Source organism: Coffea arabica, chromosome 6e, assembly GCF_036785885.1.
Source record: "Coffea arabica cultivar ET-39 chromosome 6e, Coffea Arabica ET-39 HiFi, whole genome shotgun sequence".
Taxonomy (NCBI): domain Eukaryota; kingdom Viridiplantae; phylum Streptophyta; class Magnoliopsida; order Gentianales; family Rubiaceae; genus Coffea; species Coffea arabica.
In genome coordinates, this window is record NC_092321.1 from 17243460 (window position 1) to 17267651 (window position 24192).

A 24192-nucleotide genomic window follows, 5' to 3' on the forward strand; every position below is an offset into this window, starting at 1 on the left:
ACAGGATTTCGTAAAGCATGCTCAACAATTAGAAGATTTCGAGTACAACAAAGAAATACACTATTTTTTAGAATCTGAGTTATTATCTAACTACGAGCAGGCAACCAACTGGGCAAAATTGCAACCAAAAAGGCGTAATCGAAAGAGACAATTCCAAGAGCAAAAGTTGTCCTAAACTGAACCACAAGAGAAAAAGTACGACAAGTCCATGCTCGTAAAGTCTTCAATTTGTCAGCAAATTCCCCTGGACTCTCTTCCCCAATATTCATCTGCTGCTCTCCACTTCAGACAATTTGATCATCCCCAAAACAAGATGACATTCAGATCTCGAGCAAGGATATGTTTACCCAGGAGTAAGTGCTTAATTTCCAAATTAAACAGTGAAATAACATCCCCTCTTTCATTTCTACGCAACGCAGTGAAATTCATCTTGCCTCACAGCTTACTTGTACCAGCCAGTGAGGATATATCTCAAGTAGAAACAAAAGCAGCAACATATCGCCTGTGATACAAATATAGTTATTCACAGAACAAAAAAGAAAAAATGTACGGCATTTGGGAACATTTATGAGACCTATAGATGCATCAAATACTTAAAAACAGTATCATGGAGGCATTTCCAAATTGAGGAAAGGAAAAATAAAAATAAAAAAGGGGAAAATATCACGCTTAGTGGGTTCAATTGCTACTCTCTAGCCACTAGCGTTTCTGTTAGGGCAAAAAAATTTTATTCTCTAAACTATGGCCATTATTCCCATCAGACTGAAGCAAGTATGACAGCATTAGGAAATGCTCCCATGTTAGTTGTTGATGTAAGCTGAAGAATTCAAGTGGAGCACTACCAATTCTCATAGTTCAACTATAAGCTGATCATAAATCCGTCCTTTTCTTTTTCCTTTAAATTAGTGTGAAAAAGAAGATTATGTTTGTAAGCGGCCAGAGCTTTGGTAAAATCGAGTTTTAATTTTGTTAGGTAGTTCAAACATCACATGATCACTGGAAGTAGAATAGATTCGCCAAAGTTCGTTTCCAGCTGGGAAATAAGGAAAGGGGCTATAATTACCTGGAAAACAAGTAGCAGGATGCAGAGCAACCTTTCTGATCTTCTACCAAATAGTCTTAAGAATATATTCACAAGAGTACCATCTTTTGTCCCTGTCAGTAAGCCAGATTGAGGGTCGAATCTGCAAGGAGTTCAAAGAAACAACTGGAATAAAGTAGAAAATTTACAAAATCACAAAGCCAAATCCTGCATTAACTGAAGAAACGTACCTAGGCAGTCGATGTCGTGGACAATATATGATACCAGCTAGCTGATACAAAGAAAAAGAAGGGGATCAGACTTGCTTAATCAACAAACACGAAAAAACACATTCCGTTTTGGAGCCAATTGGCCTCGGGGTCCAGGGGCAGGGCCATATGCGTGCACATGCATGTGTGTGTGTGTGTGTGTGAGAGAGAGAGAGAGAGAGAGAGAACCTGAGGGAGGGATGCCAAGAAGTTTAAAACTTGAGGAGTAAAAAATATCAACAGAGTCTCACTGAAAGAAATTCGAAAAATAATTTTATCAGCCCATTAATACTATAAATTAGCTAACCAAGCTTTAGCTTGATTAGCACATAAGTAACAGCCAAGACAGAATACGTATGAGATCTGCACTAGAAAAATAAATTTATCAGCACAAAATATTTACAGAAAATTTTCAAATTTCAGTAAATCCATGATAATTTGCAAGTTAGAATTCCTATGACCTTTCATCTTCCAGTCTCAGTAACTGTAGGTCTTGACACGGAACACATGACCGAAAAATTTGACACGGTTAGGCCTGTTTGCTTTTGGTTACAAACACTCAATCACATTATCTAGTAACTTGTAATGGAACAGAACTAATTACAAATGGATAGACAATACAAAATACTTAAGTTTACTTGTGCCAGTTTTCAGCAATTCCTCATTAGAAGAATAATCAAGCTTACAGTTGCATATATCAGTGCCAGCATCCTTAGTATGTCTTAGCTATGAAATTACTAATCATTAATTGTGATTCAAATTAAAAAAAAAAAAAGCAAGCAAGAAAAAGAGTAGACTGAACATCATATCCCAGTTTGAATATCAATTTCCTTACATTGCCATTAATACTGCACTGTATTCTATCACTAAACATCTTAAAATCTTGACTGTGTTAGCATCTCTTATAACATGTACAACTAGACCTGATTAAATCATGACATGTGCATGAGTAAAGAACATGGAGCACAATGGTATTCATCTTAATTTAGGACACAAGTTTTGATAGCAGCACCAAAATAGAATAAGGAGAATTTGTAGAAACTTTAGACAATGGAGGAGGACAATATCTGGCTTATACCAATTTCCACCAGGATCATAATAAAGCTGTAAATCACTAATTATCCACTCTTATAATTCATTTTGAAAGCTTGAATTTGAGCAAGCTAACAACAAAAACCAGTATATCTTGTTATTCAATCAAAAGAGACACTAAATTTCCAAATGAGGAGAAGCCTGAGCTTATAGATGCATTCGGGTGGGTAAAGAATAAAATAGTCAGCCAACTTGAAATTTCTATCTATGTATTTTAATATGTAAGTCCTAAAAGTTCAGAAAATCTTTAGTATTCTTTTCCTTCAAAAGTACAGGCACCAAACTGATTTCAAATTTCAATTCTGTTAAAGTTGAAAATCCTCATGATTTACTCAATGTATTTGGAGTTCATAAAATGCCCTTTCCAGGTTGAGCACAAGCCCAAAAGCCAGATAGGAAGCAAATTCATGTTTAGAGTTTCAGACTTTCAGATAATAACCAAAAGCGAATTTGCTGTTCAAAGTGAGTTATATTGATAGCCAGGCCAGGTAAATGAAAATAAGCACCTGAAATGGCCCAAAATGCCAACAACTGCCATTGTCATTCCAGCAAAGTATGTAAATGTATCACCAACAAAAACAGAAGAAGGATTCCTGGAATAGATTATATAAAGTACAAGAATTAGAAATTTAGAACATACAAACATGAAAATTGACATTACACTGCTAAGCAAAGCACAAAAGTATCAGTACCAGTTGAAGGAAAACAAAGCCAGTGAAGTGGCAATTAATGGTTGAACAAGATATATTGAGAATGCATGGGCTTGTTGATACTCGGGATCTTTAGAACCTCCAATTTGCATGATGTTGTGTGCCAGGATCTGTAATTATAATTACTATCATTAGTTCTGGGTCCAACTGCCGATGCACAGTTGAGCAAAGTCAAATTACCAAATGAAAAAGAATAATCACTTACAGCACAAGCTATAACAACTGTCTGTCCAACTTCAAGGCCATTAATGCCGGCATGAATGTTGATTGCATTTGTGCAAAATACAGCCAAAAGTCCCATATACAATTTATAGATCCATCCTGCACACACCTATAAATTAGATAATTTGGATTTGCAAACGATATCTACCACAGAATTACACCTGCTAATTACAGTTTGCAGCCTGGACTTATGCAGTAACCTTTTTTTCAAGTGAGAAAATAACAAAGCCAGGCCAATTAACCAGAAAAGAGAGCTTCTTCTTCTATTTGAGAACACAGAGTAGCAGGGTATGTTACAGAAAAAATTACCTAAATCAATATTCTCTCCAAAATATTGGACGAGAGGCTTTGGTATAATAATAGTTGTGTGCCCAGCATAAGCCATTAGCAGTGGCAGAGCTGCAACAGATGGCAATAGCAATTTCCTGTCTTCAAAATGACATGACAGTAAACAAGCATGCAGGACATAACTTCAGGAAGACTGTGAAACAGAGAAATTCAGAAAAAAAAAATACAAACAACAAAAGCCATTATATGACTTAAAACTCACACTCTCCAAGGTATGTCAAGGACATCATCTACGAAGCCAAGCAGGATCATGAAGCAAATAGATGCTAGTGCTGCATTGTATTCGACAAGCCACTATCCAAACAAAATACCAATTGTCAGAAATCCAGTTACTGCAAGGTAGCAAGAGCCAACCTACCCAATGAACAAGAAACAGGCCATTAAAACAGCTAATTTTAAGTACTAGGCAAAAAACATTAATCAGCCGAAATTCCCTGGAGCTAACTTGCATCCAAATTCTGCTTCCTTTCCCCCTTTTGCTTCAATTTTTTCATTGAAAATAATAAGTTCAAAGCTCATTACCATCATTTCGATATGTTTTATATGAAGTGAGGTATCACTTGCTCAGGATGAAAGGCTTATTATTGTGACACTGGTGTTACAATAACACAAATTACATCCATAGGTATCTGTTTCTTTCTGAGTATACAAGGAATTTCAGTAGGAGAAGACATTGCCTTTAGAAGTCGTGGCCCCAAAAAAAATGAAAAGAAACGTTGTACTCCCGTAAGCAGCAGCACAGGTGCAAGAGCCTGGCTAGATGCTAAGGGAAGATATCTAGAGTGAATCCATAATCTAGTAAGCAATCTAAACTATGCTAGAAGTCCTGTTGCAGAGATTCCAGTTCAATTTGCTTGAGGCATAACAGGTAATGAAAAGAGTTCAACATTCAGAATGAACTGTGAAACACCCATACTTAGTATAGCAAGTACGCCACACACGCAAGTTTTAACCATGTGCATATTTCCATCAATAAAATACAAATACAATTTGCCCTAATTAAGTAGGAAAAGAGATTCTAGCACTTGCTACAAGACCAAAAGATAGAATAAACTATCAGCAACTGAGGTAATTAACAAAACATAAAATATCACTGACTCGGTTGTCTCAAGCTCCATGTGACATTGTATAGTCTTATAAACAACTAAGGCCAATATTTCCTCTCATTGAAACTACATTGCTGCCCCCCCCCCGGGGGCCTTTCTATGATATGCAAAGGCCGTAGAGTCTCGGTTGACCTTATCTTCCCAACATGGTTTTTCTCCTACTTTGTCTATCTCATCAATAATACTACAATTCCACTGCCTGTAGTGATACAGAACCCTAAACAGACTAGCCAAAAAGAAGAAAAAGATAGTCTCACATACCATGCACAACATTCTATGAATCCAAATATATGCAACAAAGGGTTAAAAATGAAGCAGTCAGAAGTTTAGCGATATCATAACGGTATTTCATAACTAATTTTAGCTCCAATGGGTGCTAGAAAGCAGGATACTTAAATATTTTTTACTTGACTCGCACACCATGTAATATTACAGTTCAAGCTTGAGTACAACAAGCACATTACTTACTCATGTTACAATTTTGCAAATCAGTTATACTTCTGGATTGGTTTCAGATTATCTCACACGTAGGTGGTTTAGGATTCAGCCAACCATCTTGCTCGGATCGAACCTGGACGACATGACTTTACATTCAGGAATATAAGTACACTTCCATATATCCGTATTATGTACAGGTTTATTTACCAGTTTATAAGTTATCCTACTTTTACTTGGATTCACCTGAAAAGTGAAGCTTTGAGATTGGGTGACTATCACTGCCCACACATGCTAATGCTTCCTCACTAGTCAACAGCTCTGCTTATCTAATAAAAGGTCCATGCCCATCTAAACTAGGTTCATTCATTAAGAAAGTTCCACTCACTTCTTCTTTTTGTTAGGAATAAAATACCATGACCTATATACCTCGCATCCTATATCCTATCCATTATCCAACTAAATTCCAATATTTTCTCAATAAACAAATTTTTTTCTCTTCAGAAGTTTTAGCTTAACCAACAACCAATTTCCTGGTGCACTTCATCACCACAGAAACAACAATAATTCAAGATACATCTCATGCACTTGTAAGAGATATGTTTATTGCAAAAAAGGTATAGAGAAGATTGAATTTGCATGAACATAATAGTAATAATCAATTATATGCACTCACATTTGAATCTGCTGGGATATTGGCAAATTGAAATAAGATCGCTGATACTAGAAATACAATCCCAACCACGATTCCCAACGACTCAGGCCTGCAAAACATTAAACAAACACGGAATCAATCCTGCAACTTAATTTAAGCTCAGTATTCTAACAAGCTGAACTATCGAACATTGGAATAATAATACCCAGTTCTACACAAATTTCAGCCACATTTAGCCGAAAACAGAATCAACTTCCTGCTATTTCAAGACATTCACAGTTCTTCATCAATCAAGTCTTTCCTATCAAAAATTTACTTGTAAAAATCATATAAAAATGCAACTGAAGAGAAACATTTCAGAAACGGAAAAACCTAAACATTACCAGGAAAAACCGGAAAAAGAAAAAAAGAAAAACTCACACTTTGACGGAGCCCTGAGGGGTACCCTTCTTATTGATGTCATAGCCGAACAAATTCCTCCTCAAAACGTACTTAGAAGCAACAGGGATCAAAGCTAGGGTTAATACAAACCCTAATAAGCTGACAACGGCATTAATCAAAATCGACTTTTTCAGCTCCCATTCGATTTTGTAATGGTACAAGATTGTGTAGATATAAGGTACTGCAATAGCCAACCAACAACCGACGATGACCCCCCATTTTGCGCCGGCGATCGGCTGGTCTTCGGGTTTGGGAGTCGGATTTGGTTCGGGTGGTGCGGGTCGGGCTGGCACCGGCACTGCTGCTCGTTTCCTGACAGTCATGGCCTCCGTCTCTACCGTGTTTTCTTCCCGTTCTCTGTTGAGTCGGCTATATGTTTGAGTGTGGCATATGGTGATGTTTACTTGGGTGGTTGGACGAATGAGAATTGTACACGTCGGATGATCTTGTCATATGTGGACCTTAATTCTGACGTGCCAAAATGTTGTTGAACAAATTTAGGAAGATGAGGGACGGCTATGGCATTTTGCATCTGATCTGCTATTCGGATTGAACTTTAAGATTGTTTTAAGGAAAAAAATTAGAAATTTATTTACCGAATGAGAAATCAATTCTCCAATGTAATGGAAAAAAAGTTTTAGTACAATGAAATAAATTCTCCAATGTAATGAAAAAATTTTAGTACTTCAAGGTTGTATGATGCTGCTTTTATGGAGCTTGGCATCTGCAGACAAACTTTTATCCAATTTCGCTCAGTTATGTAATTTTTACAATATTTGTTGTGAAAAAGTACAAATTTAATATGAGTGAGGCTAAATTCACAATCTAAATCCACACACTTATAACTAAGTTGACCAAAAAGCACGTAGAATTTATGAGAGTTGGTAGAAACTTTCTCAAGAAAACAATTGGCCTTCTTTTTGTGAAAATAGATTGTGCTAATTTTGATTTAAAATTTACATAATTATGAATGGTGTTAAAAATTTTGATTTTTTTTTCATTCACTTTGATGGCATTCATTTTTTTTCCCTCTAATTTGGTGGAAGCTGGATAGAATGTTTTTGTCTCTTTCTATCATATACGAGGAGATGGGAAATTTTTTTTTTTCAGAAATTAACTTTTTATGCACTAACAGTATCGTGATTTTTTTACACTAGAAGCTATACATGTGCATGATTTGAATTTCAAATTTGAGTTCATATTATGTGTCATGATCTAAACTTGCTAATATAAAAATTTGTACAATGACAGTGTATAAAAAACTCAAGTTTTTTTTAATTGTGTTAAGAAAATATTTTTTTTACCTTTTTGGCAAATTACACTTCCAATTTGATTGAAATATAATTTTAGAAAGCACATGTGGATTAACAATTAAGATGATTGTATCAAACAATTTTAATTAATTAAAATATATAATTGATTTTTTAAACATCTCTTTTTGCATGAAAGACAAGTTTTTGTATAATATTGTCCAAACCACGACCAATATAGAAAGTGATTTAATCCATCACTTGTGAGGAGAAAGAGGGATAGAAAGATTAGTTAGCCGGTGGGGTTATCAGATCTACATGTATCAAAAGCCACAATCTATCCCAACTTTAGTACCATAAAAACCTCTTTCAACTAGAAATGATAATTGGAGCGAGTGCTCGCAGGGGGTCATTTTCTCCTCCCATTAAAAAACAGAGCGAGGGACGGGAGAGTATACTCCCACCCTGTCACCTGCCTAAAATAAATAAATAAATATATTTAATAATATTAGTTATACTAATAATTATACATTTATACTAAGACAAATTATTGATTAATTATACCAATAAATTTATAATAAATTACTAATTATACTGTTTACTAATTATATATTCACTCTATTAGCCCCGACAATAGGCAAATTCCTACTCCCAACAACGAAGTGATTTGAGGGTGGCATGGAGTTTATTGAAGTTTATTGAAGTAAAGAACTGCAATCAGCAATTCCCACTGCCCAAACGTACATGTGCCGAACCCGGAAAGGCCCAAATAAAAGAAGCTAAAAAGCTCAAGCCCGTAAACTCTGCGTTTCAATTTGCCGCCAGACTGAGACTCGAACTCCCGAACAATATAGGAAAAGGAAACTCCCGAACAACATAGGAAAAGGAAACCACTACTTTCCTAATACCGAAAGCCTATATAACAACCACTCTGTTCATTGTTCTTTTCACAAAAAAATTACTAGCAGAAATTAAGAAGCAAGTGATCATATCGACGTCTAGGTTTCATTCCTCGGTGCTTGAAGAGTAAGCAGACCATTATCGTAGATAGCCTCAAGAATTTCTTGTTTTCTTCATCTTCCTCAGAAGGAGTCATATTTCTTTGATCACCTAGTAATAGGGTTCTTTTGGATTTTGCAATTTCGGTTCTTGGGTTTGGTTCAGATTGTAGATTTTAACATCTATCATTCTAGGGTTTGTTTCCGCCATTACCACCCAACATGACTGTTCCTGGGAAAGACGCAGTTGGGAAGCAGAACAATTTAGCAGATAGAAATTTGACTTCTCGAATTAATGGGAGCAACAAAAAAGGAGCGGCCCAAGTCCTAGTAGTTCTAGATGGTAATCAAAGGAATGGGAAAAAGAAGAGAATAATGGATAAATTAAAAAGGTTGCGATGCAGCAAGAACAGGATTGGCGCAGGTACTTTTAAGCCTAAGCAGCAGCAGGAAAAGGGTATTGTGATGATTACCACCGGTGATCAAAGCTGCAGTACGAGTGAAGCTAATCTTGCCGACGAATATGTTTTGCTAGACGGCGTTATGTGCTGCAAGGTTAACACCATGGTTCAAAGTCGCGGTCGCGGCCCGGAACGTTCCACATTGGTCTCGGCATATCGGTCACGGTCTCGGTGAGACGCAAATTTTAAAGCATTTAATATTCTAAAAACTGTTAATAATATAAAAAAAATTATGCTAAAGAAAAATAATAAAAAATAACAAAAGAAAATTTGTAAAATGTACTATTTTTATAGATATTACACATGATAAGTACTTTTAATTATTTAAAACAATGGCATCACAAATAAAATCAAAATAACATAGACCACAATTTTAAAACTAATAATTGCAAAAGTAATATCAACCATTAACAATACAAACTAAAGATTTATTTATAGCATAAAGTTGGAATATTTTGATCAATCTCCTGCCAAAAATAAAAAGAAATCATATTAGATAAAAGGTAAATATGTAAAAAGATATACTAGTACTTTATATTTTCGTACCTGTTAATACCAAGTAGAATGACGATGTGGTTCAAAATCATCGTGATTGGTCGATGAATGGTAAAACAGATGTGGAAGTGGCATAGGACCTTGAGTAGGTAGTGTAAACGAGTTATCTAGTGTATTTACTGGATGTGACGATTGACTAGATGTTCCATAATCATTGGACGGAAGAACTTCTGGATTGGAGATGATTTGTTGATGGTAGTATCCAAACCCTCGATAGTTAACACTATCGCTGGTACCATATGATGCAGTAGAATCATGACCATAAAATCCAATGTTATTGGAATCAAAAGAAGAACCATCATGAGACTTATCTATTTCTTTTTCATAGTATCCACTACCATGAATGCTAGTAGACCTTTCAACCTGTCCAGGTCTGTCAAATGGCCGATATCCACTGTAATAGTCAGGAGTGATTCCATATGATTGGTCATAGCCATATCCCAATTGACTAGTACTACGGTTTTGATTAGATTCATGCTCATAAGTTGAGTATATACCCAAATTTTGCATCTGATCATTGACTCCTCTATATCTTTGTGACCCTGAATGGTGAGAGAAAGTATCCTCACTTGAAAATTGAGTTAAATCATTGAGGAATTGACGTTGTGCTTCTATACCAGGACGATAGCCATGATCAGTATCTTGAGTGGCATAATAATTATCTTGTCCTTGAGCCCATGACATACCTCCTGCTTGTTGGCTATCTCGATTGTAACCACTATGCCTGGAAGAATTGTTCCCTCCATCTCCATTGTCACCATTGTCATCATCATCATTACTGCTGTCACTTTTATTTGAAGATGACGGAACAGTCTGCTTACTGGTTTGTTTAGTCTTACTTTTTTGTTTCCTACTTGAGGATGCAGCAAGACTTTCTTATTTCTTTTGGTAATATATTGGGACAATGTATCACCAAAACCATCGTTGTCATGTTCTTGATATTCACTACTTTCTGATTCAGTTTGATGAATGCCCTTATCCAACCAATCCAGATTATCTTCAGGCAATGTGGGTTGTTCATTTTCTCTTATTCAATCATCCAATATATCATCTTGGTGAAAAATGTGATTCAAGTCAATTGGGTTGTAGAAATCATCAGTATCTCTTTGATGCATCAAATTTTTCACCTTCAATCGCATATTGTAATGCACAAAAACTAATTTATGCAATTTTTTAATTGCCAAACGGTTGCGTAGTTTTGTATGAATTAATGACCATATACTCCAATTTCGCTCACAACCAGAGGATGTGCAGGTTTGACTCAATATTTTCACTGCAATATTCCTTAAATTTGGCGCATCTTCACCGTAGTTAAGCCACCATTCAGCTAAACAAACAAAGTAATAATAACATTCATTTATTATTATTATTTTAATATTATAAAAATATTAACTTCATTTATATGATTTGGATGTTTATGTAAGTATGAATTAAGTTGAAACCTGGTAAAGATTTTGGTAATGCTCTTGCTGCAATAGCACTTCCAAAGCCTCCCTTTTTGTCTGCAAAAATTTTGATCTACAAAAATAATGTATACACAAGTGTTAAAATTTTAAAATTTGTTGATTAATATAAATAAATAAAATAATCAAAAGAATACCTCATTTATTGAATCAACTTGTGCATCTAAATTTGGCTCCAACTTTGCAATGACGTTCTTTAACCCTCTTCGAACTTCATCCAGATTAAACTCACAAGTTCCAGAATATTGAAGGATCGGGTTCAAAAAATATGCTAAATACAATAAAATAACAAAATTAGAAAATAAATAAATAAATATTACATATTTAAATTGGATGTAATATTTTAAATTACCTGCCGCATGTAAATCCTGATGAAGTTGATTGTATCATCTATTATCAATCACTTCCCAAATTGTTTTCCAAGATTTCACCGACTTTTGAATAGCCATTTTTGCTCTATCGATTGCCTCATAAATAATTGGCAATGTTGGCTTATTATCTTGATCAATAGTTTTTAAAACTTTGACCAGAGGCTCCATTATTGCACACATATTTCTAACTTTTTTCCAAAACTTCTCTGACAATATCAACTCAGCTACTTTAATAGCTTCTGCTTTTCTCTTGGTAGTGTTATTAAACTCTGCCCATTCATCTGAGGTGCACATTCTTTTCAGTTCTGTACAATGCCGAAGAAGACTTTCCATAGAAATGAATTCAGTTGCAAATCTAGTGATACCTGGACGTAGCAGTTCCCTTTTTTTTTTTATATGTCTTCATCAGATTCACTACTTTGTCACTGTTATATATGAAACTTGTTATCTTCTTCCCCTGAGCAATAGTTTCTTTTACATTATCCATTTTGCCAATATCCTCCAACATCAAATCTATACAATGCGCAGCGCAAGGTGACCAGAAAGATTTTTTCTTTTTTTCATCAATAGTTGTCCAGCAGCTTTCATACTAGATTCACTATCTGTCACAACTTGCACAACATTTTTTCCCCCACAACCTCTACTATCTCATCCATTAACTTGAAAATATATTCAGTAGTTTTCTTAATATTAGTACAATCAACTGAACTATGGTATATCATGTGCCTATCACAGTATACCATAAAATTTATTATTGGATGTTTTGTACGAGTGCTCCACCCATCACACATAAGTGTACAACCAAAAGTTGAAAATTTATCATAAATATCTCCAAGATATTTCTCAAGCTCTTCAAATTCTTCATCTTAATATTCATTTCCAATTTGATAAGCTGAAGGGCCTTTAATACCAGAACCAGCTTTGGCAATTTCATCAATCATCGATTGATAATAAGGATTGTCAGCTGCATGAAATGGTATAGCATTGAAATGAAAAAACTTTGAAACTGTCTTACCAACTCTTTTTATATTTTCCTTCGCAAACATTGATTTGACTGATTTTTGTTTCGAAGGAAACATATGTGAGTCAATTCCTCTGCTTGTCATTTCATCTGCTTGTCTGACACTGAAATTACTTGACAATCCTCTTTTATTTTCAGAAGTCGTTGGGTTTGAAGTGCCAACACCCATATTCCCTAAAATTCACAATATTTAACAAATAAAAAATGAATGACTAAATTGCAACTTTATGTAATTATATTTAATAAAATAGTATCAAATTTGTTATAATATTTTAGTTTACAAATCATACCTGACATAAACATAGAAGGTCGACTCCCAGATATCGAATGCCTTCGTTGTTCGTCTAAAAATTGCAAGTATTGGCTCTCTCTAATTGCTTGCTTCATTTGTTTTTTTTCCAACGCCATCCGAATTTCTTCATCAATTTCAAAAAAGACTTCGTCCTCCTCGTCGCCAACCATGTTGAAATTACCATGCATACTTTCTTGTTGGAAAGAATTCTGTGAGGCCCCAGTCCGTTCGTAAATTGATATTAGAGTTATTCATTATTTTGTGCGGTTAAAGTAAGGTTGTAGGGCTAGGAGAAACCCTAATCTCGGCTAAGATTGAAAACCCTAACTTTGCTTATGATTAAACCCTAGTTTATGTGTTATTTGTAGGTTCAAGTTATAGTTCCTGTTTGGTATTCTAGTGTGTGTTTTGGCTCAAGTAAAAACAGGATTTCGTTTTAGTTTACAAACCTTAGATTAGTGAACATTTAGTGTTATAAATTATTAGAAAGCTTAAGTTGGGTTTAAAAACCCTAATTTTGCCAATGTTCTATAAGTTGTTGTTTAAGTGTTTTATATATGGAGAAAGTATGTTTAAGTATAGGTGATTAAAATAAGAAAGTGATTAGTGAAGTAATTAAGCATGATTACATGTTTTAGATTAGATTAAGTTATGACCTATGGAGTTAATTGAAAGATTATCAAATGTTTGAGGGAAAATGTATAAGAAAGAGAAAGTTGGAGTGCAAGGGTTAAAAGTGCAATTGAGGAACTTTTATATGATTGGTTAGCCTTAGAAATATCTCTTATGGTCTTTGACTCTTTATTACCTTAAGACTTGTAGGCTAATCACTAGACAAAACAAAACAAGCTTGGAGAGCAAGAGAGAGAGGTAGAGCCGAGAGAGAGAGCAAGTGAAGGTGAGAAACTTTCTTCAAAAATCTTCAATTTTTAGCTTCCATCTTGAGTTTGAATCTTGGAGAAACAACTTGAGCACTTGATTGTTGTGGGTGATCATCTACAAAGCTTGAATCAAAGGTAAATCATCTTCTTTGAAAGTTAAAATGTTGGAGTTGTAATTTCTAAGCTATGGAAATGATGTGGTATGTTATGATTATGGATTTATATGGTGGAATTGATGTTTATATTGAAGTTTCATGGTTTAATTATGATGATGATGTTGCTGAAATTTTGATTAAGTTTATGAAAGAATTAGGGTTTCATGCTAAATAAGGTAATTAGCTTTCATGTTGTGCTATGAAGATTGTAGTGGTTGTGTTTGATTAATTGCCTCACTTGATTGGTTGGTTTCTAGCAAAAATCTGATTTGGGTTAAGAAACCCTAGACTCCATTAGGTGAGTTTAGTTTAGCCTATGGCTATTGAGTTAGGGTTTGTGTGGTTGGATGATTAGAACAAGTTCTATGGTGCAAATAATATTAGCTTAAGGATTATGGTTAGTATTTGGTGACCTTGGGCTGACTTGTGAAGGAATTTCGGACCATGAGTAGACCTTTTAGAAGCTGGTATATGTGTGTTTCATTGGTAGGATTTTGGGTTGGAAAACTGGTATAAGAACCATAGAAACGGACCGTGCGGTTGCGGCGCGCAAAACCGGCGAAAATGGAAAATCAGGGCTGTTCAGTATCTGAACTTTGGCTTCATTTTTCTTGATGTTACGTATGGATTCAGAAGTTCCTCAAAACATGAAAGTTGTAACCTTGTAAGTCCTGAATATGCCTGTAAAATTTCAGATCAATCGGATTAGCATAGCCTGAGTTATAGATGAAATACTCAAGCCTGTTTTGAACAGCAGATTCTGTGCGTTTTTGGTTTAGCCTCTGCCCGTGACATTTTCGGTTTTGATCCTGAACGATCTGAGTGTTAACTCCTTCATAAGAAGTGTAGATCTTGGTTTTAGTTTCGAAACGGTATAAAGTACGTCGAAATCCGAGTTCCGTAGCTTCCGTTATGACCAAAACAAGATTTATCGTCAGAACTGCCTTTGATCTGGACAGTTCTGATGGGTACTTTGTCACTCAATTTTCGTTCTGTTCTGAATGGATTCAGGTCTTGGCCAAAACATCAAAGTTTTAGCCTTGTGTCTCAGATTTCAAATGCCTTTGGAATTTCCTGATTTTGATTTGTGATCTGGGAGTTATGGTCCAGTAAACATACCATGTTCGTTACTCTGGAGTGCGAATTCCTGGAATGGTTTTCTGTACTTTCGACCTATTTCTGTTCAGATCCGGATTTAGGTGTCTTCATGAAAATTGTAGCCCTTTCTCTTAGCTTCGCAACGGTACCTCATGTACCTTGATCCGACACTCATAGCTTCGATTAGACTCAAAACAGTTTTGACGGCGAAATGGCTAGGCCACCATTTCCGTTTTCGTATGCCGTTTCCGCACTCGTATGTGCCGATTTTGCCGTTTTGCTTGTTTTAGGTCTATTAGTGGCCGTTTATGATATTATGTGACGCAATCTTCTATTTCAGACGGCGGTGAGTTAGGTGGAGCCGGTGGGGCCTGCTAGCTACTTCTCGCGGCACGAATTTCGAACTTTCGTTCTTTTGTTCGCTGTGTAAGTATTCAGGCCGCTCTTATGTGTTAGTTGCTTATGTGTTTCGATATGTGTGAAAAGGGTACGTAGGCGAGGGTGTACTTTATCGCACTCGCCCTAAACCCTAATTTGCGTACATATTTGTACATGACATAGGTATATGCATCATTTTGGAACTAAACCCCTTGAGCTTGTGGCTCGGGGTGACTTTTGAATAAATTTTGTGAAGTTTGTGAGTTTGGGCCTGATCTCATGACCTAGATGGACTATTCGAGCCGGTTAGGGCTTGGTTGAAGTTAGTCCAACCTGATTTGAGGTCACCAAGTTTGTGAATCCGGTTCACCGATTATGTGGACCAAGTTTGTGACCCGAGCTTGAGAACCAAGCTCAATTTCGTTCGCTCGAGCAAGTTTGTGAGGTGCCTGGCCAGAGAGGGTGATAAGGTGTACGGTGGGAGTACAAGTGAAGTTCTACGGACCATTATTTGAGGTCGACGGAGTGTCGGCAGGAGGTCACACATGGCAAACGATCTGGCTTTGGAGCCACCTATATCCTTATTATGTAATGTTACTTTTCTGCTTTTGCTTTACTCTTACTATGTAACTGTTGTTACGTGAAATTTATGCTTTTGCACCTGTTTACTTACTAAGCGTATAGCTTACCCCATTCCTTTTGTTTTCCTTAGCAGGGGCCGACGCGGGGACTTTTGGCACATACACTAGTATAGTTAGTTTTGCTTGTAATAGTTGAATAATTAGGATGTTGTTTTTATTGTGGTGGTGGTTTGTATAAGGACCCTCCTCAGGGTCTACATGTTGGTTTTGGTTGTAGTGATAAGGATGTAATAGTGTGAGCAGGTACTTTTGGAGAATGTAATTATAACTCTTTGGAATTGTATATAGTATGTATAGTACTCTTTTGGATTTTCTGACTTTTATTGTTTTAAGTTTTGAGTCCTGGCGCGAGTTAGGCAGGCGGCCCGCCGATACCCTTGGGTTCGCCCTTGGGAGAAGTGGGGTCGTCACAAATTCAATATTTCTTCTTTTTTCTGTTTTATTGTAGCTCTTTGAATCTTACCAATCTTTAGATGCATTTTCATTAAATCTCTAACTTCACTTGAGGCCCTTGGACAAGGCTCAACTTGTCCTATGACATGACCGACATGTTCTTTCAACCTTGTAATGCCACCATGCATTATTTTTTCACAATAATTGCATCTCACAATTTTTCTATTCCCTCCCACGGGTTTACCATATTCCCAACCAATATTCTTGCTCGTCATTGTAACTATTACACATATCAATATAAATGGTTAATACATCACAAAATAATTAAAGATATATGAAAAAAAAATACAACAAGCAGTTTCTAACATTTTATAATTATAATAATTTATTTCTATTATATTAGTAAGTTAAACATCTAATCTATAATGTAAACCTGCAACAATGATCATTTTTTCATTTATTATAAGAACTTCGGCATTTTGTTTGTTGATGGGTGATTAACTTAAACATATAATTTAGCTCTCCATCTTCCTATAGTTTTTAGTTCATGATCATGATCACCAGGATGATTATGTATTATAATAAGTTGGAAGATAATACTAAATGTCCCTCTCTATTAGCACAAAAATATACACGCACAGTGGAAGCAATTCTCATATCTCTCCAATTTCTTTGTTAACCATCATCATATATATATATATATATAACTACACATGATTTTTCACTCACTTTGCAACCTAGTCGTCCAAGAATTACAAAAGTTTTTGTTTTATACATAAGGATTACTAAATTTATAGAGGAAAAATTATTCTTGGAAAAAAGAATAATTTAGTAAGCATCGCAATGGATTAGTAAGCAAAGTACAAATCCAACCTCCAAGATTGCTAACCATTAAAAAGCCGGTAAAAAGACGCGATTTACTCACGCTTTGGAGTCACTTGTGAATGCAGATTGCTAATTTCCACCTGGGGATACCTATCAGCAGGAGGGAAGAGCAGGACGGCCAGCTATTCAACAACCTAGGCCCCCAAGAATTCCCTACTGGCATCAACTGAACAACACATGAGCAAAGCAATAATGTCGTGATTGCCCTCAGATGAGAATCCACCACCTCATTCTAGCTGTAAACAAATCCACTCCATTTCTTTCTGCTTCCCTTTCACCCAAAACCTTGGGACTCACCTCCCATTTCCCCTCCCTCGCTTTATTCATCTCTTTACTGCTATTTAGTCTACATATTGCAAAACCATCAGTACTTATGCCCCCACTCTCATGAAGACTGAGTACGATGGGAGGTTTTTCTATTATTCTGTTCACTTGATGAATCCTGAAGCTACCACTACTTTTGTTATTAATTGATGAACACTCTATCCTAAACCAATCTGTATATTCATATCATAAGTGAAACGACTGTCTGGGAAAGCTACAGTTGGCCCTTGTAATGGATCAGTTTCTTTTAATAACTCTAATGTCTTAGAGCACCTTACAAGCAGAATATCTGAAGGTACAATAAGAAAATCAATTACCTGCTGAAGCTTGACAAGGCAAGGGAGAACAAGGCAAAAAGGACATGAATCACAACCATCTGGGTTATCTCTGTGAAGGTATGGCCAAATGACTCCATTGGGCACTATCTTTTTGCAACATTCTACTTTGTTTCAGAGGGCGGAATTCCAAAGCTCGGCAAGAAGACAGAGTTAAGTTACCATGAAGAAGAATTGAAGGAAACGGAAAGGATTACTACGTTCTGCAACACTACTAGTCCAATAATTTAGTAAAGTGAAGGTAGTATGTTTAACGTGGACTATTCAAGGTAGTACCTTCAAAGTAAAGTGAAGGTAGTACACCTCCAAGGTGGAAAAGAAAAAGCATCTTTTCACGTGATAGTACTGTGGCAAATTTGTTTCTATTTCCCATCACTCGCATTTCTTTCCCCGTATGAAGGATCATCAGTACTAGCCATGGTTCGATATAGGCAGTAGAGAGGTCCTCGAATTTCCCTTTTTTAATTCTTTTTTTGCTTTTTTTCTATAGATTTTTTGTTAAATTCACCTTGACTCGGGATGACTCGGGGTGACTCGACCGTGACAACCCGTCGCGGTGACGTCTCGGCCTATTTCTCGGCGAGACGAGTATCTCGGTCGCGATTCGTCGCGGTATCGTCTCGGCCTAGGCCGAGACGGTTACGACTCGGCTGAGACGTCTCGGTCTCGGCCGAGTCTTCGAACCATGCATGGGATCAATCACTAGTTCACTTGTTTTACGGTTATGAGGACATATAGCTAGCCTTATTTGTGTTCTGTTCCACTCACTTTCATTCAATTCCAATGGTTTTCTTGTCTAATAGATAATATATTTGCGTTTTTTATTCAAATCCATGTTACCCATTTTCTTCCACATAATGGGCAGAGCCTATGGTCCTGTACTGGGAGAAAACACTCTGCAAAGTGGTCGTTCACTGGATCAAGAAATGATATTCAACATGGAAAGCATTTAGGAACCTCTAGGAAAATAGTGTGTGCATGTGCGTGTGTGTGTGTGTGTGTGAACTTTTTGGAAGATCAAGTTTATATGATATGTATGCAGCATCTATATCCTTAAGAAAAAAAAAATCAAACTAGAGATTCATTAAAAAAAACCCAAGATATGTACAAAACTAAATAGCTATATGAACTCTTACATTAGTAATACAAAACAAGAAATCAAAGCTACAACTCAAGGTCGAATTCAATATATCAAGTTATGAACAAAAGTCCACAATTTGAAAAACTTGATGATATCTACAACGCAATTTAACATGATGTGAAAAAATACTGGGATTCGATGATCTCTCTTCTTCTACTTCCCCATGACTCAAATATGCGTCTTCATCATCATCATCCGCTGCCCTGAATTCCTCCTTCAAGTGCAAGCCAAGCTGCTCTAAAGGGTGCAAAACTTTGCCATTCTTTAAACCTCTCAATATCATCACTGCCGGTCCGTTGCATCCACGGACAACGTAAGAGGGAGCACACTGACTTAGTTGCTCAAGTTCCTTCACAATCATGAGATTGTCTTCCAAATCAACAGTGTTTTCTATCATCTGTAACGCAGCGCGGGCTGCTTCCCTTTCCCTCTGCCTCAATTCAGGTTCTTTCTTCTTCAATTGCTCGGCTGATCTTAGCACCTCTTTCTCTTTGCCCTGTTTTATTACCGGTCTCTCCTTTTCTTGATCGACGTTAAATTTTGCAGCTTTTGCTACGGAAATAATTTCGGCGAAGCGGGGTGTTAAGTCATGGTTCGAAGACTCGGCCGAGACCGAGACGTCTCGGCCGAGTCGTAACCGTCTCGGCCTAGGCCGAGACGATACCGCGACGAATCGCGACCGAGATACTCGTCTCGCCGAGAAATCGACCGAGACGTCACAGTGACGGGTTGTCACGGTCGAGTCACCCCGAGTCATCCCGAGTCAAGGTGAATTTAACAAAAAATCTATAGAAAAAAAGCAAAAAAAGAATTAAAAAAGGGAAATTCGAGGACCTCTCTACTGCCTATATCGAACCATGGCTAGTACTGATGATCCTTCATACGGGGAAAGAAATGCTAGTGATGGGAAATAGAAACAAATTTGCCACAGTACTATCACGTGAAAAGATGCGTTTTCTTTTCCACCTTGGAGGTGTACTACCTTCACTTTACTTTGAAGGTACTACCTTGAATAGTCCACGTTAAACATACTACCTTCACTTTACTAAATTATTGGACTAGTAGTGTTGCAGAACGTAGTAATCCTTTCCGTTTCCTTCAATTCTTCTTCATGGTAACTTAACTCTGTCTTCTTGCCGAGCTTTGGAATTCCGCCCTCTGAAACAAAGTAGAATGTTGCAAAAAGATAGTGCCCAATGGAGTCATTTGGCCATACCTTCACAGAGATAACCCAGATGGTTGTGATTCATGTCCTTTTTGCCTTGTTCTCCCTTGCCTTGTCAAGCTTCAGCAGGTAATTGATTTTCTTATTGTACCTTCAGATATTCTGCTTGTAAGGTGCTCTAAGACATTAGAGTTATTAAAAGAAACTGATCCATTACAAGGACCAACTGTAGCTTTCCCAGACAGTCGTTTCACTTATGATATGAATATACAGATTGGTTTAGGATAGAGTGTTCATCAATTAATAACAAAAGTAGTGGTAGCTTCAGGATTCATCAAGTGAACAGAATAATAGAAAAACCTCCCATCGTACTCAGTCTTCATGAGAGTGGGGGCATAAGTACTGATGGTTTTGCAATATGTAGACTAAATAGCAGTAAAGAGATGAATAAAGCGAGGGAGGGGAAATGGGAGGTGAGTCCCAAGGTTTTGGGTGAAAGGGAAGCAGAAAGAAATGGAGTGGATTTGTTTACAGCTAGAATGAGGTGGTGGATTCTCATCTGAGGGCAATCACGACATTATTGCTTTGCTCATGTGTTGTTCAGTTGATGCCAGTAGGGAATTCTTGGGGGCCTAGGTTGTTGAATAGCTGGCCGTCCTGCTCTTCCCTCCTGCTGATAGGTATCCCCAGGTGGAAATTAGCAATCTGCATTCACAAGTGACTCCAAAGCGTGAGTAAATCGCGTCTTTTTACCGGCTTTTTAATGGTTAGCAATCTTGGAGGTTGGATTTGTACTTTGCTTACTAATCCATTGCGATGCTTACTAAATTATTCTTTTTTCCAAGAATAATTTTTCCTCTATAAATTTAGTAATCCTTATGTATAAAACAAAAACTTTTGTAATTCTTGGACGACTAGGTTGCAAAGTGAGTGAAAAATCATGTGTAGTTATATATATATATATATGATGATGGTTAACAAAGAAATTGGAGAGATATGAGAATTGCTTCCACTGTGCGTGTATATTTTTGTGCTAATAGAGAGGGACATTTAGTATTATCTTCCAACTTATTATAATACATAATCATCCTGGTGATCATGATCATGAACTAAAAACTATAGGAAGATGGAGAGCTAAATTATATGTTTAAGTTAATCACCCATCAACAAACAAAATGCCGAAGTTCTTATAATAAATGAAAAAATGATCATTGTTGCAGGTTTACATTATAGATTAGATGTTTAACTTACTAATATAATAGAAATAAATTATTATAATTATAAAATGTTAGAAACTGCTTGTTGTATTTTTTTTTCATATATCTTTAATTATTTTGTGATGTATTAACCATTTATATTGATATGTGTAATAGTTACAATGACGAGCAAGGATATTGGTTGGGAATATGGTAAACCCGTGGGAGGGAATAGAAAAATTGTGAGATGCAATTATTGTGAAAAAATAATGCATGGTGGCATTACAAGGTTGAAAGAACATGTCGGTCATGTCATAGGACAAGTTGAGCCTTGTCCAAGGGCCTCAAGTGAAGTTAGAGATTTAATGAAAATGCATCTAAAGATTGGTAAGATTCAAAGAGTTACAATAAAACAGAAAAAAGAAGAAATATTGAATTCTTTCCAACAAGAAAGTATGCATGGTAATTTCAACATGGTTGGCGACGAGGAGGACGAAGTCTTTTTTGAAATTGATGAAGAAAGTCGGATGGCGTTGGAAAAAAAACAAATGAAGCAAGCAATTAGAGAGAGCCAATACTTGCAATTTTTAGACGAACAACGAAGGCATTCGGTATCTGGGAGTCGACTTTCTATGTTTATGTCAGGTATGATTTGTAAACTAAAATATTATAACAAATTTGATACTATTTTATTAAATATAATTACATAAAGTTGCAATTTAGTCATTCATTTTTTATTTGTTAAATATTGTGAATTTTAGGGAATATGGGTGTTGGCACTTCAAACCCAACGACTTCTGAAAATAAAAGAGGATTGTCACGTAATTTCAGTGTCAGACAAGCAGATGAAATGACAAGCAGAGGAATTGACTCACATATGTTTCCTTCGAAACAAAAATCAGTCAAATCAATGTTTGCGAAGGAAAATATAAAAAGAGTTGGTAAGGCAGTTTCAAAGTTTTTTCATTTCAATGCTATACCATTTCATGCAGCTGACAATCCTTATTATCAATCGATGATTGATGAAATTGCCAAAGCTGGTTCTGGTATTAAAGGCCCTTCAGCTTATCAAATTGGAAATGAATATTTAGATGAAGAATTTGAAGAGCTTGAGAAATATCTTGGAGATATTTATGATAAATTTTCAACTTTTGGTTGTACACTTATGTGTGATGGGTGGAGCACTCGTACAAAACATCCAATAATAAATTTTATGGTATACTGTGATAGGCACATGATATACCATAGTTCAGTTGATTGTACCAATATTAAAAAAACTGTTGAATATATTTTCAAGTTAATGGATGAGGTAGTAGAGGTTGTGGGGGAAAAAAATGTTGTGCAAGTTGTGACAGATAGTGAATCTAGTATGAAAGCTGCTGGACAACTGTTGATGAAAAAAAGAAAAAATCTTTTCTGGTCACCTTGCTGCTGCGCATTGTATAGATTTGATGTTGGAGGATATTGGCAAAATGGATAATGTAAAAGAAACTATTGCTCAGGGGAAGAAGATAACAAGTTTCATATATAACAGTGACAAAGTAGTGAATCTGATGAAGACATATACAAAAAAAAGGGAACTGCTACGTCCAGGTATCACTAGATTTGCAACTGAATTCATTTCTATGGAAAGTCTTCTTCGGCATTGTACAGAACTGAAAAGAATGTGCACCTCAGATGAATGGGCAGAGTTTAATAACACTACCAAGAGAAAAGTAGAAGCTATTAAAGTAGCTGAGTTGATATTGTCAGAGAAGTTTTGGAAAAAAGTTAGAAATGTGTGTGCAATAATGGAGCCTCTGGTCAAAGTTTTAAAAACTATTGATCAAGATAATAAGCCAACATTGCCAATTATTTATGAGGCAATCGATAGAGCAAAAATGGCTATTCAAAAGTCGGTGAAATCTTGGAAAACAATTTGGGAAGTGATTGATAATAGATGGTAAAATCAACTTCATCGGGATTTACATGCGGCAGGTAATTTAAAATATTACATCCAATTTAAATATGTAATATTTATTTATTTATTTATTTATTTTCTAATTTTGTTATTTTATTGTATTTAGCATATTTTTTGAACCCGATCCTTCAATATTCTGGAACTTGTGAGTTTAATCTGGATGAAGTTCGAAGAGGGTTAAAGAACGTCATTGCAAAGTTGGAGCCAAATTTAGATGCACAAGTTGATTCAATAAATGAGGTATTCTTTTGATTATTTTATTTATTTATATTAATCAACAAATTTTAAATTTTTAACACTTGTGTATACATTATTTTTGTAGATCAAAATTTTTGCAGACAAAAAGGGAGGCTTTGGAAGTGCTATTGCAGCAAGAGCATTACCAAAATCTTTACCAGGTTTCAACTTAATTCATACTTACATAAACATCCAAATCATATAAATGAAGTTAATATTTTTATAATATTAAAATAATAATAATAAATGAATGTTATTATTACTTTGTTTGTTTAGCTGAATGGTGGCTTAACTACGGTGAAGATGCGCCAAATTTAAGGAATATTGCAGTGAAAATATTGAGTCAAACCTGCACATCCTCTGGTTGTGAGCGAAATTGGAGTACATGGTCATTAATTCATACAAAACTACGCAACCGTTTGGCAGTTAAAAAATTGCATAAATTAGTTTTTGTGCATTACAATATGCGATTGAATGTGAAAAATTTGATGCATCAAAGAGATACTGATGATTTCTACAACCCAATTGACTTGAATCACATTTTTCACCAAGATGATATATTGGATGATTGGATAAGAGAAAATGAACAACCCACATTGCTTGAAGATAATCTGGATTGGTTGGATAAGGGCATTCATCAAACTGAATCAGAAAGTAGTGAATATCAAGAACATGACAATGATGGTTTTGGTG

At 35.9% G+C, this 24192-nt stretch overlaps 1 protein-coding gene across 1 annotated transcript; it reads right to left on the reverse strand.

The window, feature by feature from the left end:
• Window positions 1-6: 6 nt before the first annotated feature.
• Window positions 7-6762, reverse strand: LOC113697577 (uncharacterized). The gene is made up of 11 exons (XM_027217254.2): window positions 6279-6762; window positions 5880-5967; window positions 3865-3956; window positions 3624-3739; window positions 3298-3413; window positions 3075-3202; window positions 2889-2975; window positions 1480-1540; window positions 1273-1313; window positions 1064-1184; window positions 7-502 (listed from the first exon to the last, which is right to left on the reverse strand). The coding sequence occupies exons 1-11, from the start codon at window positions 6620-6622 to the stop codon at window positions 443-445; spliced, it is 1254 nt and encodes a 417-aa protein (XP_027073055.1). The 5' UTR covers window positions 6623-6762; the 3' UTR covers window positions 7-442.
• Between the last annotated feature and the right edge of the window lie 17430 nt (window positions 6763-24192).

Coding starts and splice junctions, on each gene's coding strand:
- LOC113697577 (XM_027217254.2), bottom strand. CDS start 6,622: ATGACTGTCAGGAAACGAGCAGCAGTGCCGGTGCCAGCCCGACCCGCA. Junction 3,414..3,623: donor TGGAGAGAATATTGATTTAG/GTAATTTTTTCT, acceptor AGGTGTGTGCAG/GATGGATCTATAAATTGTAT. Junction 503..1,063: donor TCCTGCTACTTGTTTTCCAG/GTAATTATAGCC, acceptor TTTGTATCACAG/GCGATATGTTGCTGCTTTTG.